Source organism: Cyanistes caeruleus, chromosome 18 (assembly GCF_971803275.1).
Source record: "Cyanistes caeruleus chromosome 18, bCyaCae1.hap1.1, whole genome shotgun sequence".
In the NCBI taxonomy this organism is placed as follows: Eukaryota; Metazoa; Chordata; class Aves; order Passeriformes; family Paridae; genus Cyanistes; species Cyanistes caeruleus.
This window is the reverse complement of record NC_141718.1, coordinates 5,373,661-5,401,550: the sequence shown is the minus strand read 5'-3', so window position 1 is coordinate 5,401,550 and position 27,890 is coordinate 5,373,661. Positions and strand designations below refer to the sequence as shown.

The following is a 27,890-nucleotide window of genomic DNA, read 5'->3' as shown; positions in this document are numbered from 1 at the left end:
GCTCCCACAGCCCCCGGGCAGCCCAGCGGGCGGAGGGTGTGCGCGGGGCAGGGGCAGCGGCCGGCCGGGCCAGGCCACGGGGCTGACGGGCTCTTGCCCGACCTCTTCCGCGGGACACTGGGTACGGGGGGAGTGACGAGAGCGAGCCTTGGGTCGCTGCTGGGATGGAGGAGTTTGTGTGTTTGTGTGTCTGCGTGTGTGGCGAGGCGTCCCGGCAGGCGAGGAGGGCTCCGCGGGGCCAAAGCGCTGCCCCGGGGCGGAGGCGGCCAGCCCGAACCTGTCGGTGTCAGAAGTGGAAGCGGCAGCTCTGCGGTCCCGCGCTGCAGCAGGTTGGGATGTCGGTCTCTATCCTTTCCTGTCACATGGCTGGTAATAGGATCCTCATCTGCCACTCGGCACCTCGCCGGGGCGCACTTACAGGACACATGCTGTAGGGCCTCCGCTTCCCGCACTTTGCGCTCTTCCCGGCCGCCTGCCACCCCCGGAGAGCCGGGGCTGCCGCCTGCGAGCGCGGCGCGGCCCGGCGGCCGCTGCCTATGGAGCCTCCCGCCCTCGCCGCCGTCCTGGCCTTCTCCGGGCTGGCGCTGAGCTGCTGCCGCGAGCCCGTTCTGTCCGGTGAGTGCCGCTCCGCGGGGAGCCGGGAGGGGGGCGCGATCGGGGCTGCTCCCCGGGCTGCTCGCAGGGCTGAGCGGCGAGGGAGCGGGGCAGCCTCTCCCCGAGCCCCGCGAACCCGCAGCCCCCCGCGGAAGGGCTCTGCCGCCCGGCAGCGCCTCTTCGAGGTCGCGACGACGTCTCTTCCTGCTCGCCAGAGCCGTGCCGGGCTCGAAGCTGCTCGTGCAAACACGCAGCGGGTGTTTTAGCCTGGAGTTCGTGGGTGTTTGAGGCTCTCCCCGTGCTTGCTGAACCGGGATCTCGGAAACTCCTGTGAAAGCGTGATGTGAGAGAGAGAAGTGCAGCACGTTTCTCTGTAGAAGTGGTTCGATAGCTAGGTCTGCGGAATGGAGGCATTTAAAGGGAGAGGGGCGTACGATTGTTTGTGTCACTGAGGAAAAACCTGTGGCAGCAGAGGGTGAGCATCCCGCCTGTCCGCAGTGTGCTGCCCCAGCTCCCAGCCAAGCCTGGGCTCCTCTCACCATTTAGGTTCAGCCAAAGAGACGGGGAAGCCTGAAGCTTCACTTCCTAAGGTGATTTTTCACTTAAAAATTTCTCTGCACCCTTTTGTCCTCGTTTTAGTTGCTACTAATGATTTCAAGTACTGTGGTTCTCCTCTGGTAAACATTGGCCATGCTTTGCATGATCAGAAGTGGCAGTTCCAGATGGTCACAGCCATCAGACGTGGGGTCCTTCTGGATACATTTTGTGTATTCTTAATTGCTGTTTCTTCTTACAAAGTAGAATTTGCTCTACTTCTTTTTGAACACATACTTGCTCATCAAGTTTTTGTAGATGTACCTAATTAGATATGGAAAATACTTGCATAGCCATTTTCAGTTAATAAAAAAAATTTTACAAGAAAAAAGTTCTGGTAAACTTTACCTCTTCTCAGAAGTAAAACATGAGAGTATTTTCAGATAAGCATTTAGAGAATTGCCTAGACAGGGACCATGTCTGTTCCCAGTACCATTAGGATGTGCTTGGTGCAGACAGGGGATGATCCTTCCTTTGCTTAGGTTGAAGTTAGTTTTGCTTGTAAGGTTTCTGAACACAACACTCCATGTGGAACCATGTCTCTCACAGAGGGCTGTGTGACAGCAAGAGGAGGATATGGCCCAGTGTGAATGTTTGGCTGTTAAAGGGAACAGAAATGCCTGAGCACAAGCAGCTGGGGCAGGGGGAGGACGGAAGAATATATAATGCCTCCAAATGAAGGTGTAGCAAAGGAAAATGAATCTAGAAAGTAATGCCACCTATGTGTCTTCTGCTAAAGAACCTGGAAACGGTGCAAATACATCAACTTGTAATTTGTGTGGCAGAGTTCCTAATCTGCACAAGGTACACATCAGGATCTTTGTCTTGATCCTTAATCCCAAAGAATTGAAGTGGGATCAGCTGTGTCAGGTTGCACTTGAAACTAGCAGAATTCTGAAATTACAAGCATTGCTATTGCTTTCGGAAGGTAGTTTGTCATAGGGCATGTTTTTAATGCCTGTTCTTTTTTTGGTTTTTTTTTTAATGCATGTCCTTATAAGCTTATTGTAAAGTGCAATCAGAATAAAGTCTGTGTCCCCATCATTTGCTGAGATAGGAGAAAAACTTCTGGAATTAGTTTATGAAAAATTACTCTAGTTGTCAGAAATGAAAGTGAATTAACAACCATTTTTGCACATAGTACTATGCTACTTTTCACAGAATGTTTCTGCTTCACTGTGTGATATCTAACAGTTTCTATTAATTCAAACACTGACATTTCTGCATTCAAACATCAGCCATATATAATTTCTCAAGTGGATCAGAAATAACAAGTGTGTGAATAGACTACCTACCATTAAAGGACTCTTTGAATTTGCTGAGTTTTATGTTACAAGGCCAAAGAAATGGAAATGCCTTCAGCAAATGTTAGTTTTGGTGAACAAATGTTACTTTACATACTCAGTGCAATAAGTTATAATTTCTTAGTTTCTGTATTTATAGTATTCATTTAATTTCCCCATCAGAAATATATGTGATTATCATTTTCTCTTTCCATTCTCTGTTTTCTTTCCATTTAGCAATACTGAGTCACCTCGTTCTTGGTTTTTTCCCAGCTGAGTCTTTCCTTTGAGCTGTTCCAGCCTTCTCTTACAAACCTGCTATCTCTTGTCATCTTATTCTGTCTATGCCTTGGTGATTCAGAGCAGTTCTACTTGATATGCCATAAGCAAGCCTCATGAAAATACTTTCAAAAGCATTTTTTTTTTTTTCTTTCTAACTAGGCAGATAGGGGATGAAATAGTCAGACATTTCAGCATATCATGCTTGTACATGCATAGAGCATAACTCAAAATCCAGAGTTATGTGAATGGATTTAAGCAGGATGGAGCCAAAGAAGTAGGAGGGAGGCAGGGATTACATGCTGCCAGCTGCAAAATTTTCATTTTTGTCATATCACACCATAATGGTTGTGCACTTGACCACTCCCTTCATCCACACAGTGGCTATGGCCCATCCTGATAAAATTGCCAAAGGGATTCAGCCTGCCACACTTGACAAGGGAACAACAGTTTTTAAACTTCACAAAGAAAGAAAACAAATGGGTGTATTAAGGAACAGAAATTCTTATGGGGTCACATCACGCATTCTTACTTGCAGTGATAAAGAATCACAAGGCAAGCAAGTGTGTTTGCATCTTGAGGCTGACGACCAGCCAGCAGCTGCAAAGCTCTGGCTAATATAGAATGTTTGTGTTGTACAAATAAAAAGAAAAAAGGGACAGAATGCATTGAGAAATAATGGGAACTGTCTCTTGTGCTTATAACCTAACTTGCCTGCTTCCAACATGTTCCAGAAAAGGTTTGGCCAGACAGGTTGTTTTGGGGTTTGTTGTTTTGGTTTTTTTAACAAAAAAAAAAGATTGATGAAAAGTGATTAGCTTGATGATTAGAGTCAAAATTTCACAAGGATAGCAAGTTCACATATATGACAGCTCACACACTGCCAGGGAACACAAGAATCAACTCTGCATGTCTGTACATTTCCAGGAATGTTCATTTTTACAAGAGAGATGCTTCAGTCAAGGTTTGATCAAATCTCAGGTGGCATAATTCAAGTATAATCAGATATTCACTGTGGCTACCCTCTGGCTTGGACCAATGCTAATTAGCTCTCTAATTCTGACTAGCAAAAAGGATTGCATTTGAGGACTTTCAAATATTGTATGGGTATGTCTGTGTGTGTGTTTGCATGGATATGTAGAATGAGCAGGATACAATTTTGAAATTACATGTGGAGTGCTTCCACACTGTAAAGGAAAAAATGATCAGCTAATCAAGTGACCTCATAGCATCACATCAAAACTTAACTGTGTGATTTAAGAAACAGGGAGTTGTTTTCTAGGAATTTTGAAAATTGCAATTTTAAACAAAGATAATTCTTTTGTAATTTTTTTCTTTAGCTTGTACCAGCTGTTCTGTTATTGGGGGTTTTTACTGTAACAGCACAGACACAGAAGCCTGATAGTTTTGATGAGTGGTTGTATTACATTAGAATGAATTGGAATAGAAAAGTATTGAAATGTAAAAGTACTACACTATTTTTTTACTCGGGTAGATCTAAATCAGCCTTGTACTTCCCAAAAGCATTTATTTTGCATCATAACATAATATGGAATGAGATTTTTTTTTTTCCTGACCACTCATATGATAGTATGCAAATTAACTTTTGGTTCAGTCGATAAAACTTCGTCTTCAAAGAAAACCATTTCAATGCTAAAAATATTTTTAATAATGACCACAGAAGCCATATTTGTGTCTTTCATCTCCTGAAGCTTCTTCTGGTTTTAATCAGTGTTCCCACATGAAGAACTGTGGCAACCTATGATAATAGAATCCCTATTCACATCTCTAGGGAAACAAAAATGTTCTCATTTGAAGAAGGTGATGTGGTGTTTTGCCCCTTCCACCCGTGGGCCCCTGCCTCTGTCACTGCCGGGGTATCTTGGCATCAGTTAAGTGGTTTCTGTCCTTTCCTCTCTGCGTTACTTTCTCATTGAAGTGTTTCTGCTGTCTAATTATACCCTTTCAATCAAATTAGAGACTGCAGCATCTGGTTAGTGCCTGTAACTGTTGCCATCTGCACCTAGATACAGTGCTTTCATTTAAGGAGGAGTGCTTAAATTTCAATCTCCAGCAAGAACTAGAACAGTTTAGATAGAATGGAAATGACTTAAAACTATTCTTGGAATACTATGCAAACACATGCATCAGGCAACCCACACTGAGTCATTATCGGACCTGGCACCCTTGGGTTTTTACCCTTATATTCTGCTTAAGCATTTTTCTGACTTTTCTAAAAGGCTGTAGGAAAAACAAGTGAAAACTGAGCATGCAGTTATACCATGTAAATTCAAAGAACCCTTAATTTTTGGTCCAACCTTACAGAACGTTTAATTACACCGCTGTAATGAAACCCAAGATTTAAATAACAGCCACTTTCATTTATCTTTCATTAATCTGCAGACCTTTAAAAGCAAACCTTGCTTTTTGTTGGGCAGTAGGTGGTAGGATAATTTCTGGCTTGGGTAGGCTAGTTTCAGGTTGATAATTGTTGTCAGTCTCTCTGGACACTACTCAGTGCTCCAAGCAGCTTCCAAAACATTAAGCAAACAAAGCGGTTTGGGTTGTTTTTTTTGCTTTCCTGTGGAATAGGAAGAAGTTTGTCATTCTGAATTTTCAGTCTCAAAAACTATGTACAGGCCTCAAACTTGGAAAGTACTCTAAGAAGTCATTTAAACCATCCTGAAACCTCCATCCCTTCAGTCTGCAATTTGTAGTGTCTCTCTGGGTAGATGTCTTGGAGAAAATCATTGGAGGCTAATGCAGATTCTGAAATGTCAGTGATTTATCATCAGTGAAAAAGTCAGGCTATTATAGTCTGAACTACCTTAATTTTTCAAATGATCCTAAAGTGGCGCCCATGTGGAGTGCAGGCAGCCATGCAGTCCCAAAGTAACAAAGGAAAATGATCATTGTAAGGTCCCTACATTGAAGAAGAAACCGACACAGATGGAAAGAATTTCTACAACAGCTGCTGTTTGATCTTCCAAATGTTGATCTGGCTCTAATAAAACTAATTGTGAACCTGTATCACACACTGAGTATTCACTTATAGTGGACAACATCCCTAGTCTTGTTTTCTGCTTTTCTGTTCTAGCAGTTGTCACTCAATACATACTTACCTAGTCTCAGCATTCATTTAAAAAAGTTACTTGCTTTGTCAGCCATGGCACCTGATGTGTTGAAAACAAAACAGCCCTGACAACAAAGTGCTGTCTGTGTTTTCTCACTAAGGCTCATGAACATTAGCCTGAACAGCACCTGTTGGAACCTTTTGTGACTGGAACCACTGCAAAGGTTCTCTGATTAATTATTGCTGATTAATCTCTGATTAATTATCTTTAAAGCCATCCCCATGACACAGTAGAAGCAGCAGGGTCATTAGGCAGTTAATTGAGTGAAATCATCACGGACACTGATTCTAATCACAGATCTGACATAAGCCTCTGCTTCAGACTATGTCTGAAACCCAGCTGACTAAGATCTTAGAATTATGAGGTCACACTTTTCTAGATTTGAGTGGTCACAGCTTTCTTCATGTCCTGTCTGAAACCCGAGTGTTTTAGTAGAGGTTTATAGCTGACAGGACAGTTTGAACCTTGCGTGCATGAACAAAATCCATGTGGCAAATCTGTCAAGCACCGGTGCCTTCTTGGGAGCTGACAGCTGTGGTGTCCACAATGTGTTTGTTCTTCCCTTGCTGTCTTTGCCACTGGGAAAGGACTTGGATACAGTGCAAGTTCTGTCATAGTTTAACATAATCTTACAAAACTTTAAGTTATAAGGCTTGCTGAAATTCATAGAAGTGGTATTAATTTTCTTGAGTCACAGTTCTGATATTACATTCCAAGCGAGGGACTTCATACCCTAAAATTGTCATGGTAGTATCACTCACCCTAAGGCAGTTGGATCCAGTGGGTGCCACAACACAGAGAGATGGTTGTTGCTGGTTGATTTACTCTTTTCCCTCTCCCTTTTGCATAAGCTACCAAAGAGAAATCAGGTGATTTGAGTAAGACAAAGAGTTTCACCAACAGTGTTCAGTCTAGTCTTTCCTGACTGTTTAATTTAGATGACCTCATCTGAATTAGTTTTGTGCAGACAAATCTAGGTGACCTTTTTTTAAGCTCATCTTTTCACAGTATTATTGCACCAGTGGTACAAGATGAAAAGTAGGGTGGAGGTTCAAACCTTGTGTTCTCCAGAATCTCTTTGGACTTGGATTTGAAATAGAGGACAGTGTCCTTTCTGCAGATGAAACATGCACCTTCAGCACATTGGGAGTATTAATTTCATGGTGAAATCACTAAGGTAGTGTCTTGGCTGTCATGCAGCAAAATATGATGAAATCACTGGGTGCATTAGACAGAAGAATTTAGTTGTTTACTGCCAGGATAGTGAATATGCTGACATCTGTAACTATGCTACTAGGAATTCTACAGAAAACTGTGCAAAATATATCTCAGCAGATCTCAAAGCTGACTGTTCAAGGTAAAAGAATGTAGGCTTGTGTCCTGATTTCAGCTGGTATGATTTTTTTCATTAGTAGCTGCTGTGGTGCTGTGTTTTGTATTTAGTGTGAGAATAGTGTTGATAACACACTGATTTTTTAGTTAGTATCAAGTAGTGCTTACTCTAAATCAAGGGCTTCTTAGTTTTCCATGCTTAGCTGTGAGCAGGTGCACAAGAAGCCAGGAGGGAGCATAGCCAAGGACAACTGACCTGATTTTTTTAATTGCCAATATTTATTTGAAAATATTGCACTCCCATGCTATGGTAAAACTGTTATTAATCCTTAACAAAATCCAAATTCCCTGTAACACAAAAGGTTTTGTATTTCATTTGATAACAGCTGCTAAATTCCATGACTTAAAGTTTTCACTAGAGTGTTTCAGGGATAATCAATGATTTTTTTGTGGTGTCTCACTGCCTCCCCTTTCCACATCCACATCTAAGCCAGGGGAGCTTTGTTACAGCTCAGCTGGCACATTTGCACCAAATCTCTTGATAGTGCAAAGGAACACAGGAGGCACTGATACAGCTACCTATTGTCTTGGGAACAAAAAGCTGCAGTTAAGAGGGATGAAGAGAGATCTGACTCTTCCTTTTTTTCTTAAAGTGCAGTGAAGTTTGAAGAAAATCAGTTAAAAAAAGCTGACATGAAAATGTCAGTCACAACTGCCTGTTAAAGCATGGGCCAGTCTTAGCAGATCCTAAAATGGACTGAAGTTAATTTCAGTTTAGTTTGTGTGCCAGACTACATTTCAGGTATTTTGCATTCCTTACATTTCTGAGTAGATGGAAGTATATATTGCTTTTCATTTAGGAGTGAGAAGCAAAAACAAAATAAAAGCACAAAGCTGATGTATATATATTTTCTGGATGTGCTTATCACTTTTCACAATTTTTTTTTTGCTGCATATTATTTTATCTATTTTGATTACATTTTTCTCTCTTTTTTTCTCTGTTCATCAACTTATACTTTTCAGCTATAACCTACAAAAGCTTTTATATTAACTGCAAAGCACAAGAGGTATTGAAGAAAGTTAAAACACAGTTGTGACCTTAAAGTGTTTTTTTTCCATGTTTACACAAATATCTGTGGTGGCCTGAGCACTGGAAACTCAGATTTGCATTTTTAAGCAAATGTATGCAACCCACCTGTATTGCTAAGGCAGGTAAATTACAGTAAGGAGGAGTATTGACCTGAAGCTTGTTTTTGTGAAATTATACAGCTTTCTGTCCACAGATGATAGCAGAATACATTAATGGCTCTTCTGTGTGCCTTCAGCAACAAAATTTCATTTAATAGAAATCCAAACTTGCCTAGGCATGAAAATGCATAGTGAAAGCACAAAACCATTGTCTTTCATCTGCTGTGTAATAGAACTCTAAAATAATTATTATAATTGTACCACTCTGATATTTGTGAGCCCAGACTAAACTAATTTCAGAAGCATGGTGTTAATAATATATTTTTCCTTCTTCTACAGTAGTTCTAACAAAAACGGTGTACTGTTAATATCAGGATTAAAATGTGGGTGAGTTTTTTTTTTTTTCCTCTTCCAACTGCAGCCACACAGGTCTTTCTAGACTTGTTTTGTAAGTTAGATCTCATGAGGGACACCTGAGATCAGCACATACTTCAGAGCACTCTCCCACTCCCTCAGGGCAGTAGAACATCTCTGCAGCTGCAATATGGTTTCTACAAGAGAACACTATCAGATGAAACAGGAGGTTTCACAGCCTGTAGTTAGCAGAAAGCATTTGGGAATTTGTGATTTCCCCAGTAATGCTGTCCAGTACAAAGAAATGTTTACAGCAGTGTAACGCAGCAGTTTTAATTCTGTCACAGACTGTTACATTTTAATCCTATTCTTAAATAAATGCAAGGATGATAAATGTTAGCAAGTATTAATTATAAACAGGATGGACTTATTTATGGTAAATTAATTATAATGATTCTTTCTGGAAGATAATCACAGACTGGTTGAGATGAAAGTGACCTCTGGAGTTCATGTTGTCCAACTGCTGTGCTCAAGCAGGTTGTCCAGGACCATGGCCAGGTGGCTTTGGAATATCTCCAAGGATGGAGATTCTACAGCCTCACTGGGCAACTTGTTCCCATGCTTTGCCACACTCACATTGCATAATTTAATAAAAAATGTTTTGCAATTTCAGCAAAAGTACAATTGTTCATGCATTGGGATATTTATTTCATCAGAAGATGTCCAGTGAACATGTCCATGCCTGTGGCAGGGAGGTTGGAACTGGATGATCTCTAAGGTTCCTTTCAACCTGAACCATTCTATGGTTCTGTGATTAACAAGGCCCAGCAAAGCCAGGCAGCATGAAATTTGTAGTTCAGCTGAGAAGGGGCTAATGCATTTAGTAACTAGAGAAATAATTCTCTACTTTGGTTTCTAACTTGCTGAGTATAAGGAGGCTAGGAAAACAAATATAGAATATTTGAGAAAATAGAATACTGAGAATACTGAGCCATACATTTAATCTGAAAGCATAAATGCTTTAGTAGCAAATCTCAGTATTGTGATTATACCCTGTTGAAGGAGGTCCCTTTCTAAGGCAATTCTATCCCTAAGAATTTTTCTAAATCAGAATGTAAATGTTGATAATATCCATGCTTACTAAGTCTTCCACTTTGTAAAGTACAGATAGTGACAACTTTAACTGAAGTGGCATGAGATTTTGGTTAATATGCTGGTAAGTAACAGATGGATAATGTCATATGATTTCATTTTTGGAAAATGAAAAAGTTACAGAGTCAGAAAACAGTAAAAAAGTATTATGCTTATTGAGAAAATGCACGTTGTGTAAATCTCTCTTCAGACCTGTTTTATACATTGTTTATTAAAGTAATGACATCATAATCTCTTGAATAGAGGTTTGACTGAGAGAAAGCTTAAATCTTTATCTGCCTAAACAATGCAGGAAACCATGGTCTATTGGATATGGGGTGGAGGGTGAGGGAAGAACAAACACTAAACCTACATTAATTCTTTCTTTTTCCATTTCTCTTTCTTCCCAGAATGCTATACAGCAAATGGGGCTGACTATCGTGGCACTCAGAACCAGACCTCCCAATATGCAGGGAAACCTTGTCTATTTTGGAATGAGACCTTTGAGCATCCTTATAATACTGTGAAATATCCCAATGGGGAAGGAGGGCTTGGAGAGCATAACTACTGCAGGTAAGAAATATTTAACACTGCCTGTATACCCAGTGTTACTTTGAGCAGCTGACAGAAAATTAGGAAACATTCTGTCGTGCAGTGAAGAATGTCAGAACCATGGGTATCTAACACTTTTTGGTTTGCCCTGTAATCAGTACCCTGAATCTATGAGCAACACTAGTAGAATAACTTTTTCAACCCAGTTCCCACACTTTTTCAGCACAGTCCAAATCATGTGTCCAGTTTTTAAGGTGGCACGACAGACTATAGATTACTTAAATGAAAAGGTGGAGATAAAATGATCCAAATTAGAAGTACAGCAGTTAACTGAGTGTCTGGAGGAGTCTCTGGATGTTTTTTATCCTCACACACAAGCCTGGTTCTGTTACATTCTCCAAATTTTGTACTAAAGTTTTGTTCTAATGAAAGTTACGTAGTCACTAAAAATTCCATCAGTCATTTAGAGTTATTTGAATTCAGAAGCTCATCTGTCTGGGGTTACAATACCAGATTAAACCATGGCAGATGCACTTCTGTTTCCTTGCCTTCTAGAGAAGTCCTCCATAACTATAGATAGAACAAAAATAAGAACTTCAGAATTTAGGAGCCAAATCAGAACAGAAGTTGAGATGTTTTGGCTCTGCAGGCTTTTTTTAAGCTCTGTGTCTCAGGAGGCATACTAATACAGAGCTGTGAAAAATACAGTGCCACTGAATTCTCTCTGATACAAATAGCAGAATCAATAATGTTATTCTGATTGTTGCTGTGTGGCAGTATTCTAGACAGGCTGTATCTATAGGATCTTACTTTTGGCAGTCATCTCTGGCTAATATTTTGGTTACTACAAAGCAAAAAATTTACAAGCTGTGCAAAAATATGCATGAGAAGATGAATGTCTACCCAGATATTCAAACAACACTTACTTGAGTCTTACTTTACCTAGCAAATGAGAACTTGATAAATGTTACTAGGAGCAAGAAGCCTATAATCTGATATGTAAACCTGAAAAATTACTTAATTACTAAATAGAGATTTTTTTACCTCAGTCTGCTCGGTATTTGATTATCCTCATTGAGGTGAAATTTGCCTGGAAGGTTAGGCATTTTCTTCTTTATGCTGTATCACCTGGCTTAGGAATACTCTCCCAGGTGTATGGAATGACAGTCCTAACTAATGGATGACTTTTAACTTCAAATTCTCTTGAAAGAAAGCTTGGAAAGTCACTGAGAGTGCCAGAGTATATCTTTAGCATGCAAATGTTGTCGAGGCCTGTGATACAGCTGTTTTACTTCTTTCTCTGACATTCATCTGCTTGATGACAATGGACAAGCTGATCTTCCCTTTTCTCAGGCAGCACATACCTCACAAGGCTTTTCTAAGGCATAATACATCCCTTTCAGATTTGATTTTAGGGACAACATTTGAATAATCGAATTTTACAGTTGAAGTATGAATCAGAAACATGTTACCTCTCCATGGGTGGTCCTTACTTGGAATATTTTGTTTATTGCAAGACACCCTGTTAAGATGGAAATGGCTTATAGCATTCCACTTATTTCAACCATAACAAAATTATGAAGACTGAAATTTTTTGAGATTTTGAAAGACAGAGAGTTGTTTTCTAACTGCATGCACTTCTGAGGTTCAAGACAAAGATTTCTAAAGACATTCATCATGTTTCTCTACAATTTCCTCACATTTTTAAGGCATTTATACGTAGAGTGCTGTTATCATGATTGAATTCCAGACATACGGTTTCTGTCATGAAGATGTAAATGCTGAAATTCCTTTAACTCTGGAAACAAGGGAAAATGGGTTAGTTCAAGTACAAGCTTCACTTGGTTTTAGTCTTCTACTTTTTTTAGCTACTGGAGGCTCTTGCATTACATCTAAATTCCTAGCATAGCTAGTCTTAGACTTTCCTTGTTCACTACCTCTACTAATCTGTTTGAAAGCCTAACTAGCAACATTTTAGTCATCTAAACTGCACTCAACTCACCAGTTGTTTTCAGCAGTCTGCTGTTTGGCCAAAAAACATCCACAGAATTTCTAAAATTGGATCTCCCACAAAAGAGTTGCTAATAGGCGTAAATGACAACATGCAGCTGAACTGACACATCAGTAGGGCTGTGTCATTAATAGAATTCATGCCAAAGTTCATGATAAAAAAGATTGCAACTGGTCCTAGTTAAAAGGAAAAGTCATATTTCAACCTGACTGTCCAAAATAACAATTTATTCTCTTAAACAGATCTTAACAATGTGAATAGCTTTTCACAGTGTACATAGAAAAAAACTTTAAATAACTTAATGACTAATGAGGTATGCATTTGTAAAATGCTACACAACAGCAAATAATTATAAAAATAGTGATCATCGTCATCATGGACACATAAGGAATTAACCATCAATATAAAGCAATCATTGGAATGGATTTAGTCAGTTTTATTGAAGGGGAGGAAAATAATTCAGTCTATCCCAGAAGATTTAATCAGCTAAGTGTTTTTATCACCATACACACAGAAAGTTGGAGTCTGGGCTGTTTTGTACCAAGGCAGAAAATCAAGTTTGTGAGTCTGTGGAACCTGTACACAGGATGTGAGACAGAAAATCTTCCTCTCTGCAGAAATAGCTCTGCACCTTTTAATCTTAGAGTAAAACAAAGCTATATTTTAGACATTACTAGCATCTTATGCTTGATGAATACTGTAATAACCAAAGCTATCTAAACTTCCTGATAATGCAAAACTTTGCATTTTTCTTGGTATATAAGTTCAACAGTAGGTATTAAAGCAAAAATAGTAATGCCATTGAGGTTTAATAAGATTGATTGTTTTTTTTTGTGTGGGGGGTTTTTGAAAAAAAAAAAAATATGAATTCACTGGCTGTTTTTCAGAAACCCTGATGGGGATGTCAGCCCATGGTGCTACATTGCAGAACATGAAGATGGAATATACTGGAAGTACTGTGAGATTCCATCCTGCCGAAGTAAGAGCACATTGCAATTTATTTAGGCCTGCATCTCAGTTGAGCAGAGATTGGCAGTTATACAACAGTGGGTGGTGATTTCCAAACACAAACCAGGATAAGGCAAAACAGCTTATTTTCAGTTGCAGACTAAGCTGTATTTTAAACAAGTTTCTTAGGGTTTATGACAAGCTTATTGAATTGTTTCTCCACTGCTATCCTTTTCATCTGATCTCAAAATTATATTGGATTATATTATTTACAAATAATACTGTATGACAGGGAATCACACAAAACATGTGAAGTACTGCTAGTTCTTTTAATCCATAGATCATTAATTTATCAAAATCTAGAACAAAAACAAAAAAGGGAAAGTTTTTACAAGGTATATACACATCCATCCATTGCAATTAGCTCATAAAATGAATTAAATTAGTTTAATGTGTATAGAGCATCATACACAGAATTGCTTGGAGGAAACAAAAAGTATGAGAGGGCACAGTGAATTCTAGAATTCTGACAGGTGCAGATACTTAGAATTGCTATGAAACCACAACCTGGACTTTGATTTTTTTTTTAATCAGATAATTCACAAGCTACTCACATGAAGCTTCTTTCCAGAATTTAGTATTTTTTATGTATTCTATTTTTTACCGTGTCCACAATATCATGTCATGATTTGTGTCAGGATGTTCCAAAACTGTCTTTCCCCAATCACTTCTTTTTAAAATATGCCCAAATATTAAGAAAACCAAGTTTTGTCTGTTAACAAGCAACCATAGCTATACATTTTAGTAAGTCTAATCATTAATGTTTTCACTTGCTTTCCTAACTTCTTCTGTGCAAGTACCCTCTGTTTCTAAGGCATAACTTGGGTGTTCACTCCTAAGCACCAGAACAGGTGTCCATATGTAGATACACATTTGATTGGAAGAAGTATATTTCTTACTTGAAGTTAAGAAAACAAAACAAGAAAAAAGGAGCTTAAGTGATTTTTTTTTTTTTAAATTTTGTTCATAGCTTTGTTGTTTTGGTTTTATGAATGTGAATGACTCACATCTTCATGCTAGGCAAACAAATATATAAGTGTGACCTTAAGACAGATGCCTTTTACCTAGACTTAAATTCAGATTAAGGGGTCTAATTTAAATAACACAAAATCATTCAACAATCTGATACTCATTGTTCAGAGGGCATCTTACTCTTATTTTTCTAATATACCAGGCATGATTTAAGAAACCTGACACTCCTAATTAAGAAATTTAACTTGGTCTAAAATGAAAGAATTTGCATTTTCTTTAAAGACCACAGATGTTAACAAATTATCTGGATATGGCACCAGGAAAAAAGCTGAAAGGCAAATTCTCTCCACTCCATTTGTTCTACACAAAGGATCCTTTTAAAAGCAGCCTCGCTCATTTTCTCTGTGGTGGGGAGCAGAGGATTTAAACTTGGACACTTACTTGCACAGATAATCCAGACTTACATTTACAAAATGTCCTTTTGACCAGTAGCAGCTGCTTCAAGCATTGCACTGAAACTCGATACTAGAAAAAGGAATTGCAGCAATTTAGAGCAAACTGTACATTGCAAGCCCATCCAAATCTTAATACAAACCTCATGGTTTATGAAGCTGTGTAAGTAAAAAAATCTTTTATTCTTCACCAGACTTTCTGTTTTCAGTAAGCATGATGCTAAGTCATAGGACCATCAAAACTATCTTGTGAAGTGCACAATACAAAACTTGAGTTTTGTGATGGAACAAGAAAGCAATGGTGTAAAAAAAATTCCTATTTGAAAATTTTTAGAGAAAAATTTCTTATATAAGCTTCTTTTCCTTAATGATATTTACTACTAGAAAATTATCTGGAACATAAGTTACCTATTAACTGTGCCCACATAATACCATGGCAGTGCCAACAACATGAAGCATCTTGATTGCCTAGAGAGATTTGCATGCAATGACTCATCTCAACAATAATTAAGAATCTAGTTAAGAATTTTTCATTATGGTGATGAATTCACATGATAATATCATGTGTCTCATTCCCTAATATTCCCTAACACATAACAGTACGTTCTTCAGTCAGAAATGTGTTCTGACATTCTGCACATGTAATGTACAGAATTTAGCAGTGTTAGATGAAGATGGATGAGCATAATCACAGGAGACAGTGGTAGTTACTCCAGGAGGAGCTTCCCTTTTCTTCCTCTCTCCTCCTTGGTGTCTGCTAAGCAGACTGGAATGGACAGAAACAAAATAAAAGGCAAGACTGCAGCTCCAAGTCTTGGGAGAACATGTGCATCTCACATGGAGGATTCGGAACTGAATGCTTCAGATGGTTTGTTTGCAGTGTTGCAGCTATTCCCAACTTTCTTGGTCTCCTTGTTAATGAGGTTAGGTTTAAGTTCAAAGGAAATAACAACTTACACTTCCAAAATGTGAAAGAAAGAAAGAAAGGCTTGCTATACCACTTAATTACATTTTCATGTTTGTGACTCACATGACTCTCTCCCCATAAAGAGATTTCTGGAATCGTATTTCCAGAGTGCATGTATGTAATGTAATAAATTTGACTGAAATATTGAGGAGGTGTTAAATGGCAGGGCCAGGTAAGTTCTACAGAGCTATATGGAACAAAGGAACAAGGACAGTTCAAACAATTTGTGCAGACTGCCATTGCAAAAAACTAGGAGACTCTTCAAAGACAGCTAGATGAGCATAGCTGGAACATGGTTTTGAGCTCAAAATGATTAATTCCATATTTGAATACATTTAATACGTGCCTTAACATGTAAAACGCAGAAGCTGTGGTGTTTGCCAGGACCTCGTTATGTCAAATGCTGCTTAAAAGAAAAATAATATGCTTATGCAAAAGAGGTGACCTTTTAAGCAGAAGAGGACAAATAGATACAAATGGGTGAAGACAGTGTAATAGTAAAACATCACTGGGGAGCATGAACAGTAATTGCAGAACACTGACTGCCTCATTTTGTGCCAAGTTTCTTTAGCAGGCTAAACATTAAGAGCAAAGAAGGTTAAAATACTGCTGGGACACCAAAGAGACTAATTAGTCTTAGGATGTATGCTTGATTTAGTTAAAAAATTTAAGAAGTTTTAAAATTACTCAGGTTTCTTAGCATGGAACATACTGAAGTACCAATCCTCTGGAGCCAAGGTTGAAAGGTCTCACTAATAAAGCTACTTTAAAAAAGAAAAAAAAAAATTAAAATCCCAGGTCTCTTAGGAAAATGAGCTAGGTTGGATAACTTGGAAGATTCTTCAGGGCTGTGAAATCATGCACAATACAAAAAAGAATGAGCTCTCTCAGAGTTATCTGCCCAGCTGTACTCAGCTGGGGTGGGGCTGCAAGTGGGGATTTCCAAAGGTATGTTAAATCAGGCTGTAACTTGAAGTCTCAGAACTTACACGAATGTTGCTGTGGGGCATATCAAAGCCATAACTCCCTGCAAGTATTTATAATTGAAATTGTATTCTTAGAGAACAAAATTAATTTATGAACAATATTTGTAGCAACATTATGTCATTATTTATAATAAGTTTACTGGGTACTGTAATAACCAATGACTACATAAATAAAACACTCACACATACAGGTCTCTGAGCACATCATGTCATACAGAGCTGTGGCACTTAGGTGGACAAGAAGAATCCATGTCAATCTGGCATAGGAATAAAATTTATCTTAACATAGACCTAGCTTAGTATCAGATTTAATTTCAGCTATGTGAATAGATATGACAAGTGGGCAAGGGATAATTTTATGCCATTAGCACAGCACTGTGTTGTACTCCACATCCTCTTTTGGAGGGTGGCCATTGCTTTGAAGAAAAGTGCAAAACCAAAAACAAACAGCACTGAAGGGGGAAAACTGATCTCCCATAGTGACCAAGGAACCTTGAAACATCATGTTGATGTAAATAGATGGGTTGCTTTTTAAAGTAATATTGCTCGTTTTTAATCTCATTGTACAATGCTTTAGATTCATATCAGAATTCAAGTTTCAAATATTAGGAAATTCCCCTATATAAGTATATAGTCCCTCCCATAAAACTTGCCAAACTCCATTCTATAACATGGGGGGGTTTATCTTTAGGTTCCCTTCCTCAAATATCCTGTTTTGAAAACTTCCAGAATATAATTGTTTGGAAGATCAGACAGAAATCACACAGTTTAATTTACATTTTCAGAATATGCATGCAATAGTAAAAAAAAAAAAACAACAAAAACACAATGCCCCTGAACCCATTTAATGCCTTGGGATTTTTTAATTGCCTCTTTCAGGAGAAATGAACATTTATCTTGTCTATTTTACTGCAGCTTACTGAAACCAGCTAGAAAGTCTTACAGGTATATTGCTGAGAAGAGATGATACTCTTTTGTCCCATCACTCATCCCTGGGTGTGTTTGGAAAATATGACAAGAATAATACAGAGTACAGTACAAAGAGTAACAAAGAGTAACAAAGAGTAACAAAGAGTAACAAAGAGTAACATAGAGTAACACTTCCCACAGTGCAAAATCAAGCCCCCAACAGAGAGAGCTGCTCAGTGGCCAGGTAGTGCATGAAGTGGTCTGGGATGTTTACAGGCACACCTTTAGAATGACTGTTGTGTGTTACTCCTGCCAGTGCCAGGAAATCTGGGCTGTTACAAGGACCATGGAGAGCCACCACCTTTGACTGGCACCAGCGAGACCTCAAATAAACTCACAATCCAAACATGCATCAGCTCCTGCCGAAGTCAACAGTTTAAGGTGATTTCTTTGACATACATTTACAGAATGTTTTCAAAGACAGAAATGGCAACATGCCTAGAGCTCTCTGTCATATTTCTTCTCTTCCCCATATTTTTTTTTAACCTTTGGGAGGTCTAAGGTTACACTTCCACCCCAGAGATCAAGCCCTCTCTCTGCATCCAGAGGAATCTGTACAAATGACTAATGAGTAGCGCCAGGAGAAAATGTGATTGCTTACTGTAATTGTGAGTGTCAGGGTGCCCTCCATTCCATCTTTCCCCCTGGTCTTAAGTAGCATCCTGACAGCCCAAACAAAAATAGCCTGTGGTGGTTCCTCTAACTAATCTTACTTCTCCAAAACACACATATTCTGCTGCCAGCTTTCTTGCTCAAACAACCTCCCGCTGTCACTCCTTCAAATACTTTTCCTCCCTTTCTTATGCATCTTTGTTGTCAAAGTTTGCAGGCATGGAATCAGGTTATGCTTGTTTCTGTGGAAATAATCCTGACTACTGGAGATACGGGGAGGCAGCCAGTACGGAATGCAACAGTGTTTGCTTTGGAGACCACACTCAGCCCTGTGGTGGGGATGGCAGAGTCATTCTCTTTGACAGTAAGTATTGAAGCAGGCTCAGTTTTTCCCAAAGGAGAGGCCTCACATGTTCAGCAAATTAGGGGAAAGGCTCAAAAGCAGTGAGAACTGTTGCACACCAAATGGCAAAACACCTCCACTTGGTACAAAATAAAGCAGCTTTCCATCTCTGCCTAAAATTCCCATCCATTAATAATGCAAAATAGCTCTTCCAAGAAATGATGTTTGCTCATGCTCCAGAGGTTCTCTCATTTTCCTCACAAGTGGGACTAAGCTATCAGAAATTCCCTAAGGAATGATCTTACTAGAGAGTAAAAAATTGTGTGTGCATGTAGGGATGTGCATTGTCAGTTGATGGCATTTGAGTTGCTCTCTGGATTCGCTGATGTTGAAGTTTTCAATTTCATACAGCTGTGAAGGAATGTCAGTCATTAAGCAGTGAGAGTTAATAGTCACTAATCCACTTGCCTGCCTGCCTGCTAGGGATGGAGTAGAAGCCCCTGAATCAGGGATTTCTCTTTGATCCCATTTCTGCAGGAAAGGGTACATGGTTACACACAAGGACAAAGGGTAGTTGCAGTATTCAAGACTGATGCATGGGTCAGAGTGATGAGGCATAAGGAGAGTATCCCAAGCAAAGGCAACAGAGGCTGTGCTCCCAGTGCTGTGGGAGGGAAAGAGCAGCTGCAGAGTGCATCTGCTGGCCTAGCAAGTCTGTACCTTTAAATCACATTTAAGTATTAGAATCTCCAGAGTGCTAAAGCTTTGCAAAATTAATGTATTACCTCTTTTCTTTCTTCCCATTTTTCTCTCTTTCCTCTTGTTTTCACAGCCCTGATTGGTGCCTGTGGAGGGAATTACACTTCTGCTACAGCTGTGATCTATTCCCCAGATTTTCCTGATACATATGGCACAGGCAAAGTCTGTTACTGGACCATACAAGTTCCAGGAGCATCTCAAATCCACTTCACCTTTGTCCTTTTTGAAATCAAAGATGCTACAGATATGGTGGAACTGCTGGATGGTTATACCTATCACGTTCTAGCTCGTTTTAATGGCAAGAACCGGCCTCCCCACACCTTTAACATCTCTTTGGATTTTGTCATTTTGTACTTTTTCTCAGATGACATCAATCAAGCCCAGGGATTTGCTATCAGGTATAGAGGTAAGAGGCTACCTTTGCCGTTTCTACCTTTCAGTGAAGCATTTAATTCACACAGGAGATTTCTGAAGCGGCAATTAAAGAGCAAATATTTTAGCTCTGACCTAACAGGTGTTTCATCTCTCTTGTTGCCACTACTCAGTGGGCAAAAGTTTTGCCAAAATTTCTCTCAGTTTAGAACATTCCAGTCAGTTACATCATAAATAGGAAAACACAGGTTTTCAAAAATTCAATTCTATACCTTCCTGTTAAGACAGATTGGAAAATGACAAAGGGAAAAAAAACAAAACAATAATCCATCTGCACTTTGGTTCATCTTGGCTCCTTCCAACAGTCTCTTCCTTTCCAGTTGAAAGTCATCAAGACAAAATGTTCTGGCCCTTGAGTTGTACCTACTTTTATGAGGAACAATCAGCTTCCAGATTTTTTAGGAATCAGATATAACTGGATTATTTGAGTTCTCTTAAGTAAACCAGAGAGCTGTATATCTATTTATAAGCACAAAATAAAGTCCAATTACACCTGTTAAGAAATTGTTATTGTAATCATACTCTTGTGTTTTCAGCTGTGAAGGACAATGTGCATCAAAACAAGACCCCAGTGAATCACACCCTTTCAGAGAGGATGAATGAACAAGCAAATCTCAGCATCAACGCAGCCCGGTCATCAAAGATCCTCTATGTCATCACAACCAGCCCAAGTCATCCAACTAGCTCCATGCCTGGTAATGATACAAGAAAATGTGGAAATGAAAAAAACATTTTGCCAAAGTAAAATCTGGAGTCACTATTTCCTTTGCTGCCTCCTCCATGTTAGCAGATCCACTGTGCATCTTACTAACAGATGAATTTCCATTCCGTTAATTAGCACTAACTGGGACTCTCTCATTACATTTCAAAACACTTCTCAGCCTAAGTCAGAAATAGTGTGAAGATGGTGAGTTCTTGAGAATGAAAGCACATGAAAATAATGTGAGTCAGAGCAGCCTCCTTACTGAAATCTGCTTTAGTGACCACTGCATGCCACAGAAGGACACAAGTTGCTGAAGAAAGAAGAATCTTTTGTAGTCTAGAATAGCTTGAATGCTGGTTGCATCCCTGTTACCCCAATTAACAAAATCCTCATCAATAGTACAAAGAGGACTAGACAAGTTAATGGGTGTAGGGGAGGGGTCACTGAGAACTGTCATGTGTTTAGAACTCACCTTCAGGACATCATTGAATTCAGGAAATTGAAGTTGTAATAATTGAAGGCAGGAAATGCACTCTAGGTGAATATCACTATTATTCTCTCCTGTAGTTAATCCACCCTGGGCATCTGCTTTTATCTGTCACTGAAGCTGGGCCTCAGTTCCACTGTGGAGGCTCCCACAGTGCTGAAGCTGCATCCCAAACCTGAAGCATGAGCTGCAGACACCCAAACCAGCCAAAGTGCAGAAGGTGCCTAGGAATAGTCTGGGACTAGGCCCAGCCTAATGCCTGACTTACCACAGTTAACCTAAGCTGCCCAGTGTTAAACTACCCCAGGAACTCCAATAGAAACTGCACCCTTGGATTCTATGCAGTTCCAAAAATACTGTTCAAATCATCATGTACAGGCAATGCTTTGAGGAAGGGGCAGTGGGTAGAAGAGAACATCTGCTTCCTTTCCTAGATAATTTTACTAGGATATGCTTTGAATTTTGCCAGCTTTCAATTTTACTGGGAGGAGTTCTGCAAGGGAAAAAAACGGTTCTGACAAAGTTTTACGGTTTGTGCCAGTCTGCAGAAAATACTTGTAGATTTAAGGCATTGTCAAATTACAGATTTGAACAAAGCATCACAAGGCTGTTTGCTCCTTTACTGCAACATTCTTACTGTAAAAACTGTAAGTAAATGAATATACTGAGAGCTTCCCCTCTTCTTTTTTGTAGAATGGACAATATACAGTCTAACAGCACTGCTCATCCTAAGTGTTACAGCCATAATAGCAAAGATACTTCTGCACATTACCATGAGGTGAGTGTGGAGCAAAACCAACCACAGAGAACCAAGGTCTCAGCTCTGACCCAAGCCTGGGGCTCCTCTCTCTGCCTTCTGATTGTCAGATTGGCCATATTCCAAACCAAGTTAGTTATTACACTTGTACCAAGTAAATTTTGTGTCCTCCAGACGGACACTCACTGAATGAAATGATGGGTGAGTTATCAATAAATCACAATGTTGAATATTGTATTTACATAGTACAAACATGCTTAAATTAATTTGTATTAATAGTAACTATAAAAATAACAACTACAGTCTGTAGAGCCCTCTTAGCTTAATGTCACTGCTGTCATTAGGGTGGAAAAAGGATACTTAACTTTTCATTTGGTGAAGACAACCAAGAAACACTCCAAACCCTACATTTTGCATGGCAGGGGAAGTGTCACAGAAGTAGTGGAAGCTGTGAGCACTCCCAGTGTAGTACTGCAGACTTATTAATAACCATAGCTCCCCAAGCCCAGTAACACAAGAGTGAATTTACTCGTTTCCTAGGTCCCACCAGATTCCAGCTGCAGCTGAAACAGAAGATTGCAGTGATGTCACTACTGCTGGTGAGATCTGGAGTATATTTTACCAACCATCCACATCAATATCCATCTTTAAGAAAAAGCTTCGAAATCAACAAGATGATTGCAACCCACTGGTGGGAAACTGAAGTCTTTTATTTTGCAAGAATTGATCTTGTTAAAATCCAGGTGACTTGAGATTAATCTTCCTTTTTTTTCCTCCCAATCTCATACCTGTTTTTCAAAAGGTCAGTTTCCAAAGGCTTTTGAGTGACTTTGCCTTTCTGCTGTTCTCAGTGACAACGGAGTTCATTGCAGCAATAATTTTGAAATACCTGGTGCTTCTCAAGTCTGTAGTGCTGTTAATTACTGCCTTTAAACCATTGCACTTAAAATAGATGTAAAAACTTGTAAAATTCAAAATGTCCTGTACCCCTGTCAAAGGTAACTGAAGGGGTATCTACAGGTTGAGGATTTCTTGTGTCCCACTTGCCTTTGCCACTGTGTTGTATCAGGCTACTTTAGTCCTTTTATTCTCAAGGCTGAAGAGAGAGGTGGGTACTGATAACCTGTTCAGCTACAACAGCAAGCAGAGCTGATTTACCTATATACTCCTATACAGTAGAATAGGAATCAAAGACTGGAAAAATTATCAGCCTGGTTGCTCAGTGCTGTGCTCTTTTTGCATTTTCTGTTTGTGTCTACAAGCAGAGATGCAAACATGAAAAATCAAATTCAGGATGACTCTAAAACAAGATTCAGCTACAAATACACGATTTGATTGACTAGTGCTCACCAGGTCAAGGCCTGCACAAGCATTGAAGCCTTTTAAATGACTCTCTCTGACCCATCATTCACTGATGTTTATGATAATTTTGTTCATATTCACAGTGATCCTTTAAAAAAACTATTGTACTCCAGCCTGACAGCCAGCATTCATCCTGGGTATAAGCTTAGGGCTTCTTAAAGGATTGTCCAAAGATACTGTAATCCACTGAATTTTTATCAGTGAGGCTAACAAATTTTTTCTCTGAACTCACATGTGTTAATCTCAGCAGCCCAAACTATTTACAAAGTTGTAGGCTGCTATCACCAATTCACCTGGACCAGACTGTGCAGCTGAACATGCAAGAAACAGCTGCCTTGATATTTACCTGTGAGGAGAAATGTCTCTTTGCCTGCAGCACTAAAACTGAACTGAATTTTAAGGTAATTGCCTTAATTGTCAAAGAACTAAAACATCAGTGGGGTTCTGATCTTTGAATTATTTTCTCTTTGATTGCAACAGACAGCATTAACTATTTCTTCTCTTTGGTAGACTGACTGTCCATCCAAAATACTCAGATTTCTCATCCCACCACCACAAGTGGGAAACAAGTGATTCCAAGGGATCAGCAGTGAGTCTTTCAGCCCCAGCAAGTTCAGACTAGCAAGATATTTAGGGAAAACTGTCAATGCAAATGTCAAATTGATTGGCAAAGTTTACAGTGGGCAGCTCCTTAAACTCAGTTAGAGGAGGTTCACTGAGAACCATTAAACCACAGTAATTCTGGTTAAGTTTGAGCATATGCCAGTGGTCTGCAGCATATGCCAGATGTGCAGTCAGAGAACATCTAATAAGTGCATCTGCAAAAGGTAATTGAGAAAAGTCAGAAAATTGTCACTAAATTCATTATAGTATCTGCCCTTATGTTTTTTAACATATAACTCCCTCCTTTTTGTGAGAACTACAGATTTCATTGAAAAAACAGGGCACCAAAGAATTAAGCAGTGAAATATTGTGCCTTACCACTGGAGATCTGGTCTTTTACCTGAACTGAATTCAGTTCAGCTTGATTTATGTACCACAGATGAGTGCTAGAGACAGCTGAACAATATCACAATGCATGCTTAAAAGAAACCAGACTTTACTAAGCCAGCAATTATGGAATTGTTTATATAAAAAATGGAATAGCATGGGAACATCTAGTACTTTCTTGCGTGAGCTGCTGGAAAGAATACAGGAAAATATAATTACAGTATTAGCTGAAATGAAGACAAGACAAGTTGTAAAAAATATGCTGGTTCTCTCTTATGTGTCATCATGTTGGACCAAAAAACATTGTCTGTTTCAGGCCCAACGAAAGTTCTGAAATTGCATTTTTTAAAAGCAAGGTTTTGCATCGTGCTGTGAGGAGAAAGAGTTCACCTCAGAGATTCAGAGCAAAACAAAGTAGGTTGGTTCCCAAGCATCCTTCATTTGGTGCACTAATAGGAAAGCAGGCAGAGAGAATCACAGTGCGGTGCCGGATCCTCGGGAGCTGTTACAAGCACATAGTGCTTATCACAAAGTGATGAAACTTTGCTTGCCTTATCAAATACAAGTTAAACATTTTGTCAGAGTGACATTCATAAAGCACTTACCTAATGAGGATAAACTGGAGAAACATCAGGAACACCCAGTGACTGAGTTATACCTACTGCAGAAAGAAAAAACTCAGAATTTTATGCTTCTCTTCCTCAGTGAAGAATTTAATTTCACTATAATATTAGAGAAAATTTCATAACAAACAGCAGCAAAGACTGATGCTACTAATGCAAAAATCTAGAGAATTCAAGGAGAGAGATTTTTGCATTGCTTTCTTAGCTCCTCAAATATTTTTTTACATAAAATTGTCTTTCATGGGACTTTCATGGGGAACATTAGTCAAATTTATGTACAAAAGTCCCATAAAACCAGCACTTCCAGCAGATTAACTGGTCATGGCAACAATAAACATGACTATATTACACAGTGCATGGGTAATTCACTGATAAAAGCATAGAAGAAACTATGTTCTTCCCCACCAAATCTTTCAGATTGGCTGATTCTAGATACTTCTAGTGCTAGTAAACAGAATAATGGATGGAAATTCGTGGACAGGGTCCCTTAAACAGCACTTATTACTTTACAGGGCTGAGACCATGATGAGCAGGTAGATCTCCAGTGTGATTTTTTCAAAATGTGGTAGGGTCACTCACACTTGTAGTGCTGACACTTCAGGTGTGCTGATTTATGGCCAAGATATGTCGTATCCATTAACAAAGCATGTTTTGATCTTTGATGTAAGGGTTTGGGGGAGAAAGAAGCAGAAAGTGTGACCATGTACAACTGTTGTAATCCCAAAAAGAAATGCTCCCACTACACAGCCAGCTGAGAGCTGGCATGGAGAGCAGGGACACGTCAGGATGTTGGTGTTTACACCATTTTCTTTGACAAATTGAAAATAACTGCAGAAGGATTTATTTGGAATTGTATCTGAATGGCCTTCTGAGCTCCTGCCTAGCAGTTCCCTCAAGAGGCTGGACAGGCTGCAAATGTGACAGTAACTACAGAGTCAAAAGCAACTGTTGTGACAACCAAATCATCATGAGGAGCTGCCTCCTCATTCACTTGGATTTCAGCTCCTGCTCTGGCCCCCTACTCACTCTTGTGTTGGTGTGACCAGCTGTGTCGTGGTGCAATAAACTGATTGGGTCAAAAATGGCCATGGCTTTTTCTTCCCTGAGCTACTTTTTACAGAGCTGAGCTCTCTGGCCTTGCTCCTGGGGTGGCTGCACAGGGAGATGAGCTAAGAGCTCCCCGAATCCACAGCTAAGCAGACAATAAGCCATAGGACAAGGACAGATGTCTGCCCCAGGAGCTGGGGCAATGAGCACTTCTGGAACTGCCACAGAGCGATCCGTGAGCCTGCTGCCTTCACACAGCAGCCAGTTCCAGCAGCCTACTCCGTGTGTGGAGCTCAGCTGGAAAGGGGCCAGCTGGACAAGTGCCTTCCCTCGTTCAAAATCTACATTTAAAACTAGCTTAGTTTGTTGACTACATGATTTTATATGTATTTTTATCTTAATATTGTTATGTTGTGGGAAAATAGAGACGTTGTTATGTAAAAATGTGTGATGTGTTATCATAGTAATATATATATATTTGTATATGTATAGGAAATGCTTATTTAATACAGCATATTATGCTTGTATCTTGCTAACATTTTATAGGAAGAAAAGATGTTAGTTTACACTCTGGGAAAAATAAATTTTCTATACACTGTAACCATAGGGAAAAAAAAAATCAAAGATACTTCTTTGGTATATATGATAGAAAGACATTGAGAATAGGGGAACTCAGCCTCAGTTTTGTGACAGAATAGATGCTGATAAAACAATTGCTGTAAGAAATACTTTCCTCCTTTGAATCTCATTTCTAGCCTGTAATTGTATTAGGCTGTTCATCAGATTCTGCAAATTCATATGCATCTCTTTGGATGATTTTTACCACCAAACATGTAATCTGCTTTTTCAATCAAGCATTATCTTCTTTAGGACTTGTTTGTGCCAAATTCTTTACAGCCAGGACAATGCTGAGGAAGTTTATCACATTGCTCACACAAACAGTCCAGTGGGATTGCAGAATTAAAGTCTATGTATTCTAACCCCCCCAGCAACAGCATAAATAGGAAGTATTTATGGATAGTCCTAGAAACTGCACTGAATCTGCAGCCTGGATGACTACAGGCCAAACCCATCAGCAGACACATGGCTGCCACTGAATGAGCATAAGTAGCTATTCCACTTTCATCTTCTGTTTAATAAGCCTTCTCAGGCAATGGGAAGGAACAGATTTTTCTAGCGCACCACTTTGCCTAAAGGAAGGGTGAACTACAAAAACAACTCCTGACAAAAACTTGTCCAACTAGTTCTTACTGCCTTGCAGCAGCGTTTCACAATCTTCCAATGAAATACAGTTCACTGATAGTTTCACCTGAATATTGTTCTGGACATTTATGAACAATTCTGCTACCTTGAGAGTAAAAAATACAATTGTTTTCAGACCATACCATTTTTTGTGTAAGAAAAAATCCCCATTACACACACTTTTCACGCCACTCAAATTTACTGAGCACCTGTGCTTTGGGATGAAATTTGGCATTGTGAACTTCAATCTGAAGACATTTTGCTACAAGTCCAAAAGCTATCACATGAACCACACATAAAGCTGTCAAGAAACCAGAATAAATCAAATTTGAAATGACTCGCTGCTGAAGTACGTGCTGTGTTTATAACTGTTCACCCTGCATTCAGCAAATGTTGTAAATAATAATTATGAAAAAACAAATACAGTGTATTTGTGCAGGAGGAGTTGTTGGGATGACAAACATGTGTACAAATATGAAATAAAGGAGGCAGAAACTGCTGCAGTTCACTAGCAGATTACAAGAGCACTGCCTGTTATACATATTACTACGGAATATTAGAGCTGAGAATTATTACTTTATATATAAAGTATGACATTGCTCTGAGACACAATTTTTGAGGTAACAACAAATTGAAAGCTTTCATTTTGTGTTTTCAAACTTTTAGAAAGAACTGTAACAAGTCTTTTGGTGTTTGCTTTGCAAATTTTAGCAATGTGTAATGCTGT

General features: G+C 39.3%; 1 protein-coding gene across 1 annotated transcript; it reads left to right on the top strand.

Annotated features, from left to right (window-relative positions):
• Positions 1-44: 44 nt before the first annotated feature.
• KREMEN1 (kringle containing transmembrane protein 1) lies at positions 45-27,677 on the top strand. The gene is made up of 9 exons (XM_023937854.2): positions 45-615; positions 10,300-10,462; positions 13,340-13,431; positions 18,063-18,187; positions 18,629-18,782; positions 19,594-19,926; positions 20,489-20,647; positions 21,836-21,920; positions 22,440-27,677. Exons 1-9 carry the CDS (start codon positions 537-539, stop codon positions 22,600-22,602), a joined length of 1,353 nt encoding a protein of 450 aa, XP_023793622.2. The 5' UTR covers positions 45-536; the 3' UTR covers positions 22,603-27,677.
• The last annotated feature ends 213 nt before the right edge of the window (positions 27,678-27,890 follow it).

Bases quoted from the DNA above. Each gene is read 5' to 3' on its own strand.
- KREMEN1 (XM_023937854.2), top strand. From the start codon at position 537: ATGGAGCCTCCCGCCCTCGCCGCCGTCCTGGCCTTCTCCGGGCTGGCG. The intron at 616-10,299 runs GTGAGTGCCGCT...CTTTCTTCCCAG, and splicing joins CCGCGAGCCCGTTCTGTCCG to AATGCTATACAGCAAATGGG. The intron at 21,921-22,439 runs GTGAGTGTGGAG...CTCGTTTCCTAG, and splicing joins CTTCTGCACATTACCATGAG to GTCCCACCAGATTCCAGCTG.